This window comes from Gambusia affinis, linkage group LG07, assembly GCF_019740435.1.
Source record: "Gambusia affinis linkage group LG07, SWU_Gaff_1.0, whole genome shotgun sequence".
Lineage (NCBI taxonomy): Eukaryota > Metazoa > Chordata > Actinopteri > Cyprinodontiformes > Poeciliidae > Gambusia > Gambusia affinis.
Window position 1 is genome coordinate 19,796,521 of NC_057874.1, and position 17,138 is coordinate 19,813,658.

At 36.7% G+C, this 17,138-nt stretch overlaps 1 protein-coding gene across 3 annotated transcripts in view; it reads left to right on the forward strand.

Moving 5' to 3' along the window:
* Positions 1-17,138, forward strand: part of kcnab2a (potassium voltage-gated channel subfamily A regulatory beta subunit 2a) — a 91,360-nt gene that overhangs the window by 36,051 nt on the left and 38,171 nt on the right. For 2 of the 3 annotated variants that reach the window (XM_044123472.1, XM_044123471.1), the window contains exon 3: positions 1,912-1,953. The exons of the other annotated variant lie outside the window; for it this stretch is intronic. In XM_044123472.1, the coding sequence (XP_043979407.1) occupies positions 1,912-1,953 (42 nt within the window). The remainder of the gene's footprint in view (positions 1-1,911; positions 1,954-17,138) is intronic. 3 annotated transcript variants of the gene reach the window in all.

Here is a 17,138-nt window from a genome sequence, read left to right on the forward strand (position 1 = left end):
TGAAGTGATACTGACTGGAATACGGCTTTTGATGATGCTTAATAAGGTTGGTCAAAATGTCTGAGTGAATAGTTTTTTTATAAACATTTATTTGTGCATAAATGTTGGTTTGTAACAGTGTGCAATTGTGTTTAGTATTACCTTAGCACAAGAGTGACATGTTGTTTGTTAAATATTGCTATATCCTAACAATGCTTCCTAACTCGTATTGAGGCTATTCCATTCTGGTTTTTGTGTGTTCTATGTATCTCAGTTTGTCTTTTTGCTGCAAAACTGTTTTGTTTTTTGTTGTTTCTGTCTTTGGTATAAAAAAATGTATTGAAGGAGCAGAAATGTACTATTTTTGCTTTGGCTTCCTGCTGATTTAGGTAGCATATGTGACATTTTTTTTCATTCTCAGCATCATCTGTTTATAGAGATTTTGTACTAAGTATTTACTTATATTTTCTCATTTTAATTTCAAACTATAAAACATTTGTCAATTTTAAATCTTTTTTTGATTTTAAATCAACTAATTGACTCTTTCCTTGTGGTAGATTAATTGATTGTGGTTTGTGTCTCTGTTTAGCAGTTTCTATTTGGTATAAGACATTTTAAGTTAATGTTCTTAAAGTTAATTAGATCTAATTGAATGAACATTTTAGAACAGTCTTAGAGTGTAGACAATATTCAGTACCAAAGTTGTTGTCTTGTTGTCTTTGCTAATAATTTTGACCTTGGAACATTCTTGAACCAAGTAGGTTGTTTATGTGGTGAAAAGTAATGACTTTTACATCTTAACTTCAATGGAAATGTCTCCATTGTTGCCGTTTGATTAAAAATCTTTTGCAGTGAATTGGTGCAAAAGAAACATTTATAGTAATTAACTATGTACAATAAAATATACTGATTGAAAGCAGAGAGCGTAGAATATACCAGATCATTAAACAATATGTCTAGTATAAAAATGTATTTTTAATAAATGCTTAAAGGTTGTTATTTTCAGTAGGTACTTTTAATCGAAAACATAAACCTCAGTGGAACCTACTGAATATGACTGGAGTGTACATTTGCATTTCTCCACCCAAACTTTCCCTCATGCCCACAGTTCAGTCCTTTTAACCAGAGAACATTCCAGAGTGACTTGAATTTTTCCTTGCTTATAAAAGAGATAAATTATACTTGTGTTTCTCTATAAAGAAACGGAAAACAAAACTGTAGACTATTCTCTACAGTATGTACATTTCATTAAAATCGTGGAATTTAGTATTGATAGCATAATGTTCTGACATTTGCATGTAAACATATCCCCTAAGTAAAATCATACTTGAAATCAATTCATACATTTTGCTAATAATATTTTTTCTATCAGGAACAATAAATGATAACATTATCACTTAATTCTATCTGAGGAGCGGTTGGAATAATTTAGCTTTTTTTGTTTCTGATGTTTTGAGCAACTTTCATTGCCCATAAAGCTGGTATACTTAATAAAGGTATTTAAGTGTAAGAATCACAACCTTTCAAAAAAATCAGTATAACAATACCTGACTGTATTTTAACACTACTAGCAAAAGTTAATGCATCTACATTTTTGCATTTTTGGTTTAAACATTTAGTTTAACACCACAGTCCTGTGGAACCGTAATGTTTTGCTAACTTTTGATACTGTCAGAGTCAAATAGTGACTTTTCCTCGTAGGTCATAGGCAGATAAAATCTGCTTTGGTGTCATCTGATGGGATGGGTTGTTGGAAACCAAAATGTTTCAGAATGTGCTATCTGTGTTTCCTCCTGCTTCCACTTCTAGCACCGTAGGTGGCTAAATGTCCTGATTCCACTTCACCTCTGTGTGTGCGCCACTAACACGGTTTCTTTCCTTTCTATATTAATGAAGTCTTTACTCTTTCCTCTTTTTCCTTGACGTCTTCAGCGCTCGTTATGGGAGCCCCAAACGACAGCTGCAGTTCTACAGGTACACATCTGTCTCTGTATCTGACCATCACTGTGTTCTTTGTGATGACATTGACAACGCTGCTTTATTCTGAGTTCAGAATTTATTTTGTGTGATCTGTGCATTTGTGAATTGTTTATTTATGTCTTTGTGCTGTTTCTATGGTCTTTTATGTTCTATTTTACTGTAGTAACCTTGCTGATGTGTCTAATACTTGCTGTTCTGTCATTTAAAACCATGCTCATCCATCTCCTGCAGGATAGATAACCTCTCACCATCTACTATTTAGCTGCCATTGCACATCCAGCATAAACCTGATAGACGCAACAATAGATTTTGTTACATGGTTCCTCATTGAACCTTTAAATAAACAATAATGTCTGTGTTTGGATGGCTTTTTTCTTCTGTTTTTATTTTCTTTCCTTCAGTCATGATACTTGAGACGCCCACTAATCCACTTGTCAATTGCCTACATGTGATGGATGCTCTCATCTTTTCCTGAAATGTCTTATAGACATTTTTTGATCCATCTAAGCAAATATTCCTATTCTTCTGTCATCATTTTCAGTCCCATTGGGAGTTGGATCTGATGTTTCTTTTTTTTTTTTTCCTGAAACCAGAAACTAAATCTTGATTCTTTCTGAGGAAAAGAATCCTTTTCTTGTCAGGATGTAGATGGCCAGTCCTGTGGTTGCTTAAGAGCGAGGATCATGTTTTATAGTCCTAATATTCAGTTCCTATTCTGCTGATACAGTTATAAAAACCCATGAGTAGGTGTCTGTGCTGGTAATGAGCTCACTATTATACATGTAGAGAGAGAGTTGCTTCAACTCTGTACTTGTTAAAACAAACAAAAAACACTTTTTACTGTCCAAATTTACACTAGAAGTTGTCAGATTTTACGTTCTTTTTGAACGTAAAATCTTTTTACAAACTAATTGTGCTGATATCTGTAAACATTTTCATGCCTGTCTTTGTTTACTGTTCAGACATTAGGGCTGAACAATTTAAGGAAAACATTGAACTGTGAAGCCATCATACCATATCCAATGACCATATCATCTGTGATTAACCCTAAACTTTTCTTATTCTTCTTTTCTTTATTTATCATAATATCTAAGACATTTAGTGTCTTAGTCAACTTTGTGGTTTAAGGGCAGCGACTTAATATATTACTGGCATCCAGGTTGTAAATGCGTAGGCACATAAGACCTTACAAGATAGTTCAACCAAGTCTCATTTGTGCTTGTAATATTGCACACATTGACATTGAAAAGCTGATTGTAATTCATCATTTGTGCAGGTCTACCAGGCTTCTCTTGAGATCTTAGAACCATATGGATCGAGACAGCTTGCGCAGGGTTGGTGAGATGAAGTGGAAGTGTAGAGCGTAGATCCAGGAAAAATCAACTTGTTGAAAAAATTCTGTATTTTTTTTTTACTTTTTCAATTTCAGGAAGTGAAACTTTGATTTTAAGGACCATGGCATCATGGGTGACAAAACATAGTTGGATGCCCCCTGACCCTCTTCATTTTAACTTTTACTTGCTCATCCATAGATTTTGGCATGCAATATTTTAATAAAACAAAAATGTTGTCAGACCTGCTGCACCTCCAAAGTCCCTGAACACCTTGGTTGTTTGGTGTTACACTGCTGTGTGAGTGATTTGTTCTTGGTGATGAAGATGAAGAAAGCGGCACACAGTGGTCGTCTTACTGATCCACATTTTCACAGTATTCAATTATTCCACATCTGAAAAGCTGACAGCAAACATAAATGTAGTTTGTTGTTTTTTTTCAATAAATTATGCAAAACCAGGTATTAAGAGCAGTGAAAATAAAATATCAGTTTAAATTTTATTGTATTATTTATTTTTGCTCCAATAACAAAATTAAAGACACTTCTAATCAGCTTTCACATATTCTGACCCTCCTATAATATCTTAATAAATTCAGTTAAATTAATGTTTCTGATTAAAACACATCTCTTTCACTTTGTGAATAGAAATGAATCCAGACATCTGTAAAGTATCACTGTACTGCACTAGTTATATGAAAATCCTTAAACTAAAACATGTTCTGCTGGTGAACCTGACTTACTTCTGTGTGGGATTCTTATTATATCACAGCTTGCTGTAATCTTAATATCAATCTCAACATGTGTGGTTTACATCATTCTTTGCTTCTTGGTCTGGTGATTTGTCTATAGCTGTATACATGCTGTCTACATACAGATTGTATATAGTCTGTGTGTTTGTGCTCCCTCTATGCACACTGCACTACCGACTCATTATTGTCCAGCTCCCTCCATTCTTTCCTGTGGAACAACAATCAGAGGCTTTTAGTGCAAAAAGCTTTAGTGAATAATTCAGGGCTGATATTATTTGCTGCGGTTGGCAGAAACAAGGCGGACCACTAAACGCCACAAATGGATTCCTTGCATGAGATCTCACAGGGAGGCGGTGGAGGAGGAAGATGAGGAGAGGTGTCTGTCCTGGTGGTAGAGTATGGTCCCAGCAGTGGGGAGGGAAGCACTCTGTGATTCACTAATTGGTTTAGACGTTTCCTAGTAAGACACTCCCAGTTTGGGTGGACCTGCTTCATGCCTGTCTGCATTCTGAGTTTATAAAGGCAAACTGACATCCGACAGCCTCGCTCATGAGCCGGCCTTCAAGAAATCGGGTGAGTTTGAGGAAAGGGTTGCACTCTGCCAATGTGTCGAGTGCGATCGTCCGCGTGTCTGCTTTTGTGTATAAAGTTATTTTTTGTGCGTGTGGCCTGCATGCAGCCAAGCCTGAAGTCTCCTGATTTTATACCTTCTGCTTGATTCATGCAAAACCACTTTATGAAGAAAAAAAAGAGAAATTTTCTGACCAGAGACTGACTTTTTGATATCAGGATAGCGTCAGCAACGAGACAAACATTTGATCTCTTGTTGGATGCTTAAAAACTGCAACATTGTTTTTCTTGCCAGTTTAAGTAGCACACTTAATGACTAATCAGGAACTTAATTTTGATGTTTTAAAGATTAAAATTTTAGTTTTAAACAGGATTTTACATTCAGCCTCACTGGGGCTATGTGAGATCACTGCCTCAATGCAGAGAAAGTGATTTCCATTTAGCATTTTTTGTTAGCAGGCATTTAAAGGATCAATATAGTCTTGAGTTTAAGATGCTGTACCTTTCAAACCAGCACTGCAGTTTAGGTTGAAGTTAAGAATTAAGAAAATATTATTCATTATAACCTTAAATTTTTGACTAGTTATTGAATTCTGACTGTTGTCCCAAGTAGGATTAGATGATTTGTTTTTATTATAGAGATTGTCTTGCAGAATATATAACAAAATGAAAGTTAGGATGTTTTTAAGTCGGTTTTTGTTTAAATTGAAAATATATTACTTAATTAAAAGCATATTACTCCTTGGTATAATTTGAAGAAACAAAACATTTTGTATCATTTACATGCTGTATATTTGAATGTTTTCTGACGATACATCATGATATGCATTATCATACATAATAATAGTGTACGACTGTACTGTTGTTGTTCATTATGATACCCTACTCTACTGAAGCAGAGGTTTAGGGTTTCTGGTGGATTTGGTATTAAGTTGCATTCTTTTATTTATTGTGAAGCAAACGCAGTGCTGCCCTCTGTTGATTGACTTCAGGTAAATACTGTTTTTAGAGGCAAATTATGGAGGGAATCCAGGAATGGCTTTAATTATGTAGATTATATTGATTTGTTACACACAGAGTGGTTGATTTCAAGAGTTGACTTTGTGTAATTTTGATGGTTATGACTTTATACTTAATGAAAATCAAAAATTAAGTTTCTGAGAAAATGTAAATATTACATTAGACCAATAAAAATAACTGTTAGTGAAGAAGGTGACAATCGTGTTGCTCTGCAGAGATGAAGGTTGCTTTAATGGAGGCCGTCTGAATTGTTGCCTCCGTTGTCTCTCCTCTTCCTCCTGACAGTCCTCCTCTATTCCCTGTGAGGCTCAGGTGAGGCCAGTTCAGCGCAGTGATATCATGGTCAATAAAGCAAGTTTTGGTCCCATGGATGGCAAGTTCTGCTGAAAAATAAAGAAAAGCATCTTCATAAAAACTTGTCTGCAGAGAGAAGCATAAAGAGCCCTGAAATGTCCTGGTTGACAGCAGTGCTGACTGTAGACTTGATAAAAGTCAGTGGCCCACCAGCAGCAGATGACACGACACATTGGACTTTGAGCAGTTTGGATTCTGTACTTCTTCACTCTCCCTCCAGACGCTCAGACCCTGATTTTCAAGTGAAATGTAAAATTTACTTTTATCTAAATAGATGATTTTGAATTACCGAGCAACAACATAGCCATTTTTCTTCTTATCCTAGGTAAGACACTTCTGATGTTATCTCTTGTTCAGGAGTTGCTTCACACAGTGACAGTTGTTGCCTTTGTCCTCCATACTCATGGCTCTTCACATTCCTGCTGCTTGTATGTTTCTTTTCTGCCATAGTTTTTCCTTTCACTAAACTCTGTGCTTGGATACAAATCTGTGAACTGCAGCTTCTTTATCAACTACCTTTTGTGTATTACCTTGTTCATGCAGGGTGTGAGTGACTGTCAGCGTGAGCCAGTGTGGTTGTGACACCATAACATAACATGGTAAATTTTATTGGTTTGATGTAAAATTTTCTGAGAAACAAAATTTTGGTTGCTCATTTAGCTTTAAACCATAATCATCAAAGTTAGCAGAAATAGTGGAATTTTTTTTAAATGAAAGACTGAAATACATTTACTCTTCTGACTTTACTTTAACTTTTATTTCTTTATACACCTGTATATGTCTGTGTGGCACACCGATTGATGTTGTTTCGGTGCGTGGAGACTTCTTAAAGACCGTCATTGTGCATTCTTGGAGAATTTTGTCATTTTAATCCAAAATCAGAAAAGAAAGCAGGAATGTGGCCCTCGTTTTGCCCAGTGCATGTTTGAATGCCGCTCCTTTGCAGTCAGCATGTGTCCTTTTTTCGTCCTACTCTTTAATCACCAGCAAGTTGGTCACCTGGATGCTCCCTCTCAGTGTAACCCTGCCAATGCGTACCTGTAAGGGGAGGGTGTTGCTGGGCTTTGTTGCGCGACTCTGATTACAGGATGCATGGCCGTGTGCTGCCCCAAGCAGGAGAGCTTTTTTTTTTTTTTTTTTTTAACATGGGAGCAGGTGCTATTTAAGGAGGTGACTGTCCCCTGCCAGCTCCTCGCTTCATCCGTGTCACTACTTTACTTTTCACTGCACGGGTCAACCCAGCATCCCAACAAAGTGGAGAAAGAGGAGGAGGGAGCATGTTTTCAGGAGGGTATGCTGGTGGCCCACGAGGGGTCCCCATCAAGCTCAAGTCCAGTCATTGTCCTCCTGAAAATCCTCAGATCCCCAAACCGCCAGCGCCAAGCAGCGGTGTTCGGAAGAGCAGCAGCAGCGGCAGCGGCAAGATGTTGTCTATGTCCTACAGCGAGAGCATCCGGAGCGGGATCAACCGCTACCACTCAGATCAGGGGCTCAACCAGCCGCCGTCCCGGCCCACCGACCAGGTGGAGCTGCAGAGGCTGCGGGAGCAGAGGATCGCCGCTCAGATTAAGAACATGGAAGACTTTCTGAAGATGAATGGCTTAGCGCTGGAGGAGTGTGTGTCTTTTCAGACAGGCATGAAGTACAGGTAAGAGAGAGGCAGAGTGGGACCGGGCTCAAGGTGCTCTGTGGATCGGGACAGGGACAAGGGGGTTATGGTTGAAGAAATCTCAGCCCGAGCGGGTCTCCTGAACAGGTGTGGACAGTTTTTAGTGTGACTTTGGAGATATTTCCCATTCAACTCAGACGTGTTGATTTATATTCCAATAATTATTTTTGAACTGAAGCTGAAGTAACTCTTTATTCATCAAGTTATTCTTGGTAATATCACCTTAGCTGTGCTGTTTCCTCTGATCAGACTGCTCTCATGCAGAGGTACCGTTCCCCAGGTTTTATTTTCATCATCTAGGTCGACGGCATATTTGCTCAACTGCATGGGAAGGACAGACCGCTCCGTAAGGATTTACCTGGCCCCGTAAATTCATCTTCTCCCCTTCATCACATAGTCTTTTTTCTTTGTTGATCTGTTCTATGCCTCTTTTTAAAGATTGTCAGAGGTTCCACAATGCAACACGTCTTTAAATAAGTATTTGTATACGTTATTATTTTCATAAATATTTTTATAAATTAAATAAACAAATAAATGTAACTTTTATTATTAAAATTATTGTAAATTAATTGTTTAAATGACGGATTAATTATTCTCCTTTAAATTTTAATAATTTCTAAACTTGTAGTTATTATATATTGAAAGCATATCTAATTATTTCTTGCCATAGTTTTGTGTTATGGCTTATCAAAAATGAATTTTATGGGGGTTTTTTTTGATAGGTGAGACCAGCAATAGATAGTTTTTTAAAATTATTTCATCATCGACTGTCAACATTTTTTATTAATTAATTTTAATTTTACTTAAATTATCAAATACTAAATGTTTATTTAATAATTAATATGATATTCTCCAATCATAGACGTTCTGCCTTGCCTTGAACTGTATAACCAGAAAAAAATGGCTTATGTTAAAAACTTAAGTGTAATGGTGAATATGTAACCTGCATGTATGCAAGACTCCAATAACTAATCTTTAATATGTCATGTTTTAGACATAAACTTTACTATGTTGTCTAAAGTATTGCAGTAGAAACATTTCAAAAGTTTCTGAATGCCAAGTTCAAATGTGGTGTAAAAATTTAATTTGTAAGTTTCTATTTTTTTCTTCCCCTACTTTTACTTCTAATATTTATAAGCTATTATGTGGGCATGATTTAATATACTGATATCAAGAGAGTAAAGAAGCAGTTTTTTTTTTTTTTTTTTTCTGGGCTGTTGACCTGACTGAGCATCAGGCAGAGCATCTGCTGTGTTGGCTGATGACCTGCCTGTTTAACTGATGTTGTTATTGTTGTGGACATGGATAGTTTCCATCACACAAAGGCTCAGCTGCTGTTGCTTTTCACTCAGACCAGCGACTAGAACACTGGTACACCTGGCAGCTCTTACTCAGTGTTGCTGTTGCCTTCAGGACGCGTCTCATGTAAAGCCCACTTGCTGGCCCTTGAGCAGTTTTCTGCTCATCTTAGAAACTTTCCCAAGTCTCTAGATAATCATTTGTGATTTTTGTTAGTTTCTGTTGTGTTTAATGAACTCAAAGTATCTCTTACCAGTCAGCTGATCTGAGAGAGAACCTCTTCCAGGATACCTTGTACTGCAATCATCCTCGCTTCTGTAATTAGGATTGCAACCTGGTCAGCAAGTACATGGCACCTCTGACTCAGCCTCATCATTATTTCAGCTGTGTGGTCAGGAAGAGAGGCTCACTTCCATTTACTTTAACCACAGTTTCAAACATGTACTGGCTGAAATGTGTTGTTTCATATGCTCATGGTCACTAATGGCTCCGCGTGCACATATTTTAGCACAAATATCTACACAAATGCTTCTGCTTTTAGAAAAATGCATAGTTTTTTTGAGGCTCCTGCTTTCTTTGGCAAAGAATAGCAATAATAGTTTAAGTTTGTTGATGTTACATCAGACAGGATAAGCATTTTTTATTCAAACCTATTTCAACCTTCTGTAATTGTTTTATTATTACTGTGCGTCCATTATATTTCAACTTCCTGGGTACAGCAATACATTTTGAAAGTGCCGGGGAGGAGGTAAAGGAGACGACTTGAGTTCAGCGAGACAGGAAGCTTCGTGTCTCCTGCTCTATTAGGAGGACTGAGGCAGTATAGAATGACTTAATGCTAATGGACGTAGTAATGACATCCAGTTAGGTCAGAGGTGTCAAACTCTTCTTAATGAGGGTAGCTGTGGGGGGTAGAAAGTTACAGACTAAAGGTTGAGGGTCAAAATTCACTTGTGTTTATTGTCAAAGAGCATAAATTAATGCTTTTCAGATGTCGATATTCATGCAGAAATATGAGCCTGACTTGAAACATTGTATATTAAAGTCAGAATTTTTTTTACTGATCATAGTCTCAAAAGTCGACTTTTGAGACTATGATCTCAAAAGTTGACTTTTGAGATCATAATTTGTAACCATAATTTGGTGACCAAAACCTTATTGGTCACCAAAAACTGTGTGTTGGCAGTTTTTGGTGACCAATAAGGCTTTAGAATGTGTTTATTCCAAACTTTACTTGCAATGCTAACTCATCTTAATTGAATGTAAGTTGGGAGATGAAATTACTTTTGTACTTTTGAATCACTACCCATTAGCATAACCAACAGTTTTTTTTTCTTTTTAGTTTGTTAGTTTTACACAACATATAAATGGATACACACCTTTCAAAAAGTTGCACTTTTGCTCCATGAGTCTGACCTTAAATGAAGCACATGTGACCTCCAAGGCTTTAGATTTTGCTCTAGGATTGTTTGTGATGTTCTGGATGAGTCTTCATTGCAACTGATGTTGAACACTCCTGGAAAGGTTCATCATCGCTCCATGATTTTTCTCTATTTGTGGATAGTGGCCCTCACTGTGGTTCACTGCAGTGCCAAAACTTTAGTTATAATAACCCACACTGATGTCAGTGGATGTTTCTTATCTGTTCTTGAGTTGTTTTACATTGGCACATTATGTGTCACTTCTTGAGGTATTATAATGTACTTCATGATGCCAGACAGGTTATATTTAGGTATTTTTTATTCTACAAGACAGGCATCAATCAGGCCTGGATTAAATAAGCATTAAAGAAGGATGGTGATTTATTTTTGATGGGTGGATGGATTAATGGCGTTATTGCAGACTCAAGGTCTGCAATAACACACATAAACAAATCACAAAAATCATATAAAAGAACAATCAATAAAATAAAAATATGTATGGGTGGGTCTTTTGATTGCTATTTTTTATTTTAAAAAATTAATCATTCTAACTTTATACAGTTTTACTTGTCAGATGTCAAAATTTGTTTTATGATCAGAAACATTCAAGACAGAATACACAACATAGAAAACAAATCTGTAAGGAAGCAAATTCTTTTTCACAGCATTCCCATTTACATAAACAATTAATTTGTTTTAGCTTGCTGCCTGCATAATCAACAAAAGTTTTTATAATCCTACTTATGCTGTCAGAATTGTTTTTCTTTCGAGGTATCCTATTGTCAAAATATTTGGGTATTTTTGTTTTTACCAATCCTACACTGAAAGATTTGCCTGTAAGGATGCACTAACTGATCTTTTCCACTGGGTGGCGCAACTTTTCCACTGATGCAGCTAAACAGCCAGGAGTAAATCATCCAAGTGTCTCCCACTGCTTTTAATGATATAATGCAGTCATTGAGAGCATCAGTCTTTGCACTCCTACACTACACAAAATTCGGTCAAATTACTGTTGTTCTTTTTTCAGTCTCACATGAGCATAGCTTTTTATTGAAAGCAGGACAGGAAATGAGTAAAGCTGTTTGAAATACCACCAATCATAAAATGGGATTGTGTGGAAAGGCTATTGCTGTTAAACTATGTGCCGTTGCTTTGGACTATCATTCAAATGTTATTACTTTTATGCTCTTTTTATGCTTTGGGACCCTTTGCGTTATTATTATTAGTAGGTCTGTAGAATGCATTTCTTTCTGGGCTACTGTGACGTTGCTCTGCAGGCAATCCCCTACTCGTGAGCTAAATTTAGCAGCCAGCTTGTATCTCCAGCTGCAGCTGGATACAGCTGAACGGGGCTGCATGTTAACTCGTTCAAACCTGAGGGATTCTCTAACCAAGGAAATCACAATACTTTTATTTTGCGCAAGGCCTCAGTAGCTCAACCTGTACATCCACAAGTTGTCTGCCTTCACACCCTGGATCTCTGATGAGCCTAGCACAGTATTCTGATGGTGATGCTAAGGGGTCTGGAGTGATATAGATTTGGTGTTTCAGTGGTGACGTCTCCAGTTGCTCTTAGAGCTGACTCTGATTGGCCTGGTCTGACAGCTTGTCAAAATGTTCTAGTCAGAACCGTAGCGTGGGCATGAGAGGTGGAAATGCCAGAGATTACACAGTTCAGCTTATTGCATTTCCATATAAACAGTCTTATTTGGCAGCTTAAGTTAGTAACCAAAATTTCTAACTTAAATTATTTTTTTTGTTGTTGTTTTGTTTTTTAAAGATGTTTGACTTTTACATATATTTCTGCCTCGGATCAGATGAGAGTGGCACAGAAGTGTAAATGATGATGATCCCTCAAGTCTCTAAAGTTATAACTAATTCATAAAATGAATTTTGGTTCAAAGCCTGAATAAAAGAATAGTTTTCACCTGAACTGACTTATGCAGTTTTTGGTTCTTCACAAAATAATCCTTCCATTGGAATGGCACTCAGTGCTAGGCGAAAACATATGGATGCCTTTTTACTTATTCACATTTTTCTACAATATACACTTTGGAGTTCTTCTTTTTGGTGAAAGGAGAGTTTCTCTGAACACAGATATGCTTTGGTCTAAATCATCTCATTGTAGCTCTGGTTGCATGCTTAATGGTGGCTTGTTGGAAGATGAACTTTGACACCAATTCAAGTTTTTTGGAACCTTGGTTTACTTCCAGGATTGCTCTGTGTTTGGCTGAACTCGTCTTACCATCAAATGTTTGTTCTTTAAAGATCTCTAACAAACCTCTGAGGCCTTCACAAAAGAGCTGTTTATACTCAGTTTAACTCAGTGTTTCCCAACCCTGGTCCTCAAGGCACACTGCCCTGCATGTTTTAGGTATTTCCTTGCTTCAGTCCAGCTGATTTCAATTGATGACTCATTAACAGGCTTTTGTTGAACTGCAATCAGTTGAATCGGGCACATTAAAGCAGGGAGACCTCTAAAATATGTAGGACAGTGTGCCTTGAGGACCTGGGCTGGGAAACACTGCACAGATTGACTAAATCTACTGATATAGTGGCTGTGGTGGATGCTCCTCCCACCACCACATCGTGTTAGTATTTTTCTTCATATTATATTCCAGTTTATGTGTTTAAGTTAGTTATTTCATTTAGATATACATTTCCTAATGGGCGCACACTTTAGTTAATGTCTGTCTGAATGGTTTACTTACACTTGTGTTTTGTTTGAGGTGCTGCTGATTCAAAACAGCTGGAGGAGGAAACCTGGAGCATACCATTTGTCTTGAAAGACTGAAGGAGGAGACTTGTTTCAAGTTGTTTTTAATTAGTTAATTTTGTCACTTAAATATTCACTTATTATTGTTTCTGTTAAGTAAAAGTTAGTTTTGCTTTATTTGTTTCATAGAATGCTTTAGTTTATTTTGTGTTTATTTATTCTTTTGTTATGTCCCTCAAGTGATAGATTTAGGTTACTCCACCCCTATTTAAGCAGCCTTTTGTTCTTTGTTAGGAAGGTCAGTTTTGTTTGTGTTCAGTTAGAGTTCAGTTGACCTCAGTTAAATTGGGCCCAAGATTGTTATTTATTCTTTGACTTATTTTTGCATTGAATTTTATGTTTTGTTTGCTATTTTGGAAAAATTAAATTGAATTTTTTTCTAATTTGAACTCTTTTTGTCCTCGTTTGAGTCGGGTCCATCACAGTGGCTTATTATGACAGTTCATTGCTCTGGATTTTATTTAGGAGTATGGTATTGAAGGGAAGATGCTAAACCCAAATGTAGGGTTTAACCAAACAAAATCTGGTTTTACAAATCAGATTTTGACTTGGAAAACAATTGGAAAATCATCCATCACTAGTACATAGTTATGTATGCACTATGCTGTAATTTGTGTCTTTAATCTTCAGTGAAATAAATTGATGTTTGTGGTTGTAATGTGACAACACTATGTGACAATACTCACTGTATCAGCTGCGCTTTTCCATTGCTGATACAAACTGATTGTTGATAAAGGTAACGGAACATCTGGAAATATGTTATCTCCCATTTTCCTGTTCCATAATTGTGCCTACTTGTTATAAAACCCTTTTTCAGAACTTAATATTAATGGCATTAGAAAGGCTTAGACATTTTTTAAATTTTGCATTACTCTTTTATACAAAAAGGGATACAAATATCTGAGGGAATCTCTGTGCCATGTTTGCTATTCACAGCAGACATTTCAAAATTTCTTTACTCTTTACCTAATCTGATTTTGCGACCGTGATGGTACGCCTTACATATCAGGCTCTTGAGATTCTCAGTAGTGGAAAATGCTAAACTTATTGATCAGGAACAGGAAGATGAACAGCCTGCAGCTGTTCAGCATTTTTCTCTTGTACATTTCGCTGAGAATTTTACATTTGTGTTTGCAATTTGGGTTTAATGATCTGAAACGATATTAAATCCTGTGCGCAGCTCATCTGATCTTTTTATTTTTATTTTCCAACAAGTTTTAAAGGAACGACTAAATGTTTCTGGGTCTGATCGAGTCTGATTGTATCAGCCCAACATGTGCTGTTGCCTTCTAAATAATGGAAAGCATGTCTGAAAGAGGCTGCAGTGTCTGCCTTATTTGTTTCCAGAAACCTTGTAGATGCTAAAATTTCACTCTAAGCATTATTATGTTCAAAACATACTCTTTTTTCATACTAAATGAGCTTTCTATTGTACTTAATATGCTGCATTAGTGTTAAACGTCCTCTAAGCTATAGTGGAGGAGTGTAACCCCTCTACTTACAAGTGTAACTTGAATGTTACACTTATGTTTCTGAGGCTGTGCAGTTAAAAAGTACTTAACTGAAGTGTTTATTATCTGAAGAAATCCCTCTGAGGCTTTTCAGAGTTTTCTGTGGTTTTGTGGGCGCTGCACATTTAATGCAGAGGGAAATTATTTTCAGTTTCACAGTCGACTGGTTTTCCAGAATTGCAGCTAAAGCGGGTCTTCATTTTAACAAAAGTGCTGTTGTGATAAAAACCGGGACTATTTCAAATTGTGTCAGATTTTTATTTTTTATTTTTTATTGTACTTTTCGTCGAGGTTTTTTCCTTGCATACCATTGAGAAACTGTGACATAGTCACGTCTATGTGGCCATGTTACAGCTGCCTTTGTTCTGTGCTCTGCTAGAAGAGATCATTTGGCAACTCTGAATAAATCAGAACCTTTTGTGTGGTAGAATCAGTTTAACCCAGGTGAGCGCATATTAAATAAGTCACTGTAAAATATCTTTTGTGAGTTTATCAATGTAAATATTATTTGTGATTCTGACATTTCTGGTGATGGCATATTGGGACGCCTCATCTTTCTGCTTTGGTGCTCCATGCGATGGAAAACACTTGTGCCTTGCAGAGAAACTCTGTGCAAACGTTTCCCTTTGCTTTGACAAATGCACACAGGCAGGCGGGAGAGTTCGCTTTGAACAGGACACATTATTCTTTCTGCTCCTCTCATTCTTCCTTTTTCTTCCTCTTCAGATTAGTGAGTGTGCAGCCTACGGCCTTGCAAATCAGGCCTGTGTGATTTAAGCATACTTTGTTGTTCAAATCACGATCCAAAAGTATGAATTTACTTCTGTACTTCCACAGTCTGTAGATAGTGTTGTTTATCCAAAAGTCCCTGTAATTTGATATCTAAAATGAAGGAATTTACTAATCTCAACACAGAAACCCTCATCAGAATCTTATTACATAAGGGTAGGGGTTTTCTATTCTCCTCGTATTTGATTACCTCAGCTCTCTTGCTCCGTTGGATGCGTCAGTGGGGACATCTGAGGAGCCCGCTCCTCCTGAGCCCTGCTGTCTGCAGGGAATCTGTCATGCTCACTGGAGAGTTAAGAGTTGCAACGCTCGCTCTCGACAGATGTGACCTGAGACTCTCCCCACTACAGTTTCCACAGGAATTCCCAGTGTAATTAAAGAGTCTCACTGAATTTTCAACATTTATGGGATTATTTAAATCTCAATCTAGCTTCTCCAGATTACAATTACTAGGGTTGTATTGGTTAACCTTCCAGCAATATTAACCTCAGCTGAATTTTATTAGAGTTCATAAATCAGTCTACATCACTGCTGAAAAAGAATCTAATTTACAAATGACTCATTTTCAGGAAGCAATCTCTATTAAATATTAAATGAATAGTGAAGAGATTTAGGATGTTTTTTTCTTTTAGATTTAAAGTCTAAGACTTAAACACATTCACATGTTCAATATAAGAAAAACAAACAATGCCATTACTATGTACTATTAATTAACTACCACAAAATGATTCACGAGCAAACTCAGAAATACCAAGAAGACAAACATTAAAAACTACATGAATTAGTTGAAATGAAATTGATCAGAAATCTGTCGGTGTCTCAGAAGCTCTGAGGAAGGGTTTGCTACCTATTTCTAAGTTTTATTACAATCCATTGAATACTAGACAGGCTAACAAGGACATTTTGACACATTATTGACACAATATTGAAATTTTGAAATGTATGGTCAATGACAAAATATTTTAAAGTTTCTGGATTGTAATAAATAAGTAAAAAATATAAACAGACAAATAAAACATATATTTCTGTCCTGCAATAATTAGATTCTCATGAGTGACGGTGCTGTCAGCACTAAGGGCTGCTTAGATGAAGCCTTCAGATGCATAAAAACAAACATTACCCCGTCTGTCGATCAACACTGTCAGTCTGTCTGACCTCAAATCTCTTTCCATTAACTCAGTTAAGCCCCTTCACCCACTCATGCACCCACACCCTCCTCTGCCTGAACACCACTGCAGCATCTCAAGCATGCTATTTTTTAAGCAAGTTAAAAAATTCTGGTGAGCCAAACTCTCAGTAAATGGTATTTAAATAGCTACTGGACAGCTGGGTGACAGTTATATATGAGGCAGCTGTGGCTATTTCTTGTGGTCTGCAAATTCAACAGTGGTTAACAATTACATTTGTACCAAGGAAGAGGTCTAGTTACACTTAAAGGAAGTTGTTTATGTGAATTAATAAACAAAGTAAGATAAATATAAGAAGTCTGTTAAAAAGCCAGGTTGTTGTGATATAAAGAAATCCCCTGTTTTATATTAAAAGTCCTGTAAAATTCAATTAAACTCCAAACTATTCTGCTGTGTCCTGATTATTTTTAATGCTCTGCTGAAGCCCTCTTTAGTCCAGTTTCACTATTCAGACTTAATGTACTCGAACTTGCAAAATTTTTTCTGTAAATCTTAATATTA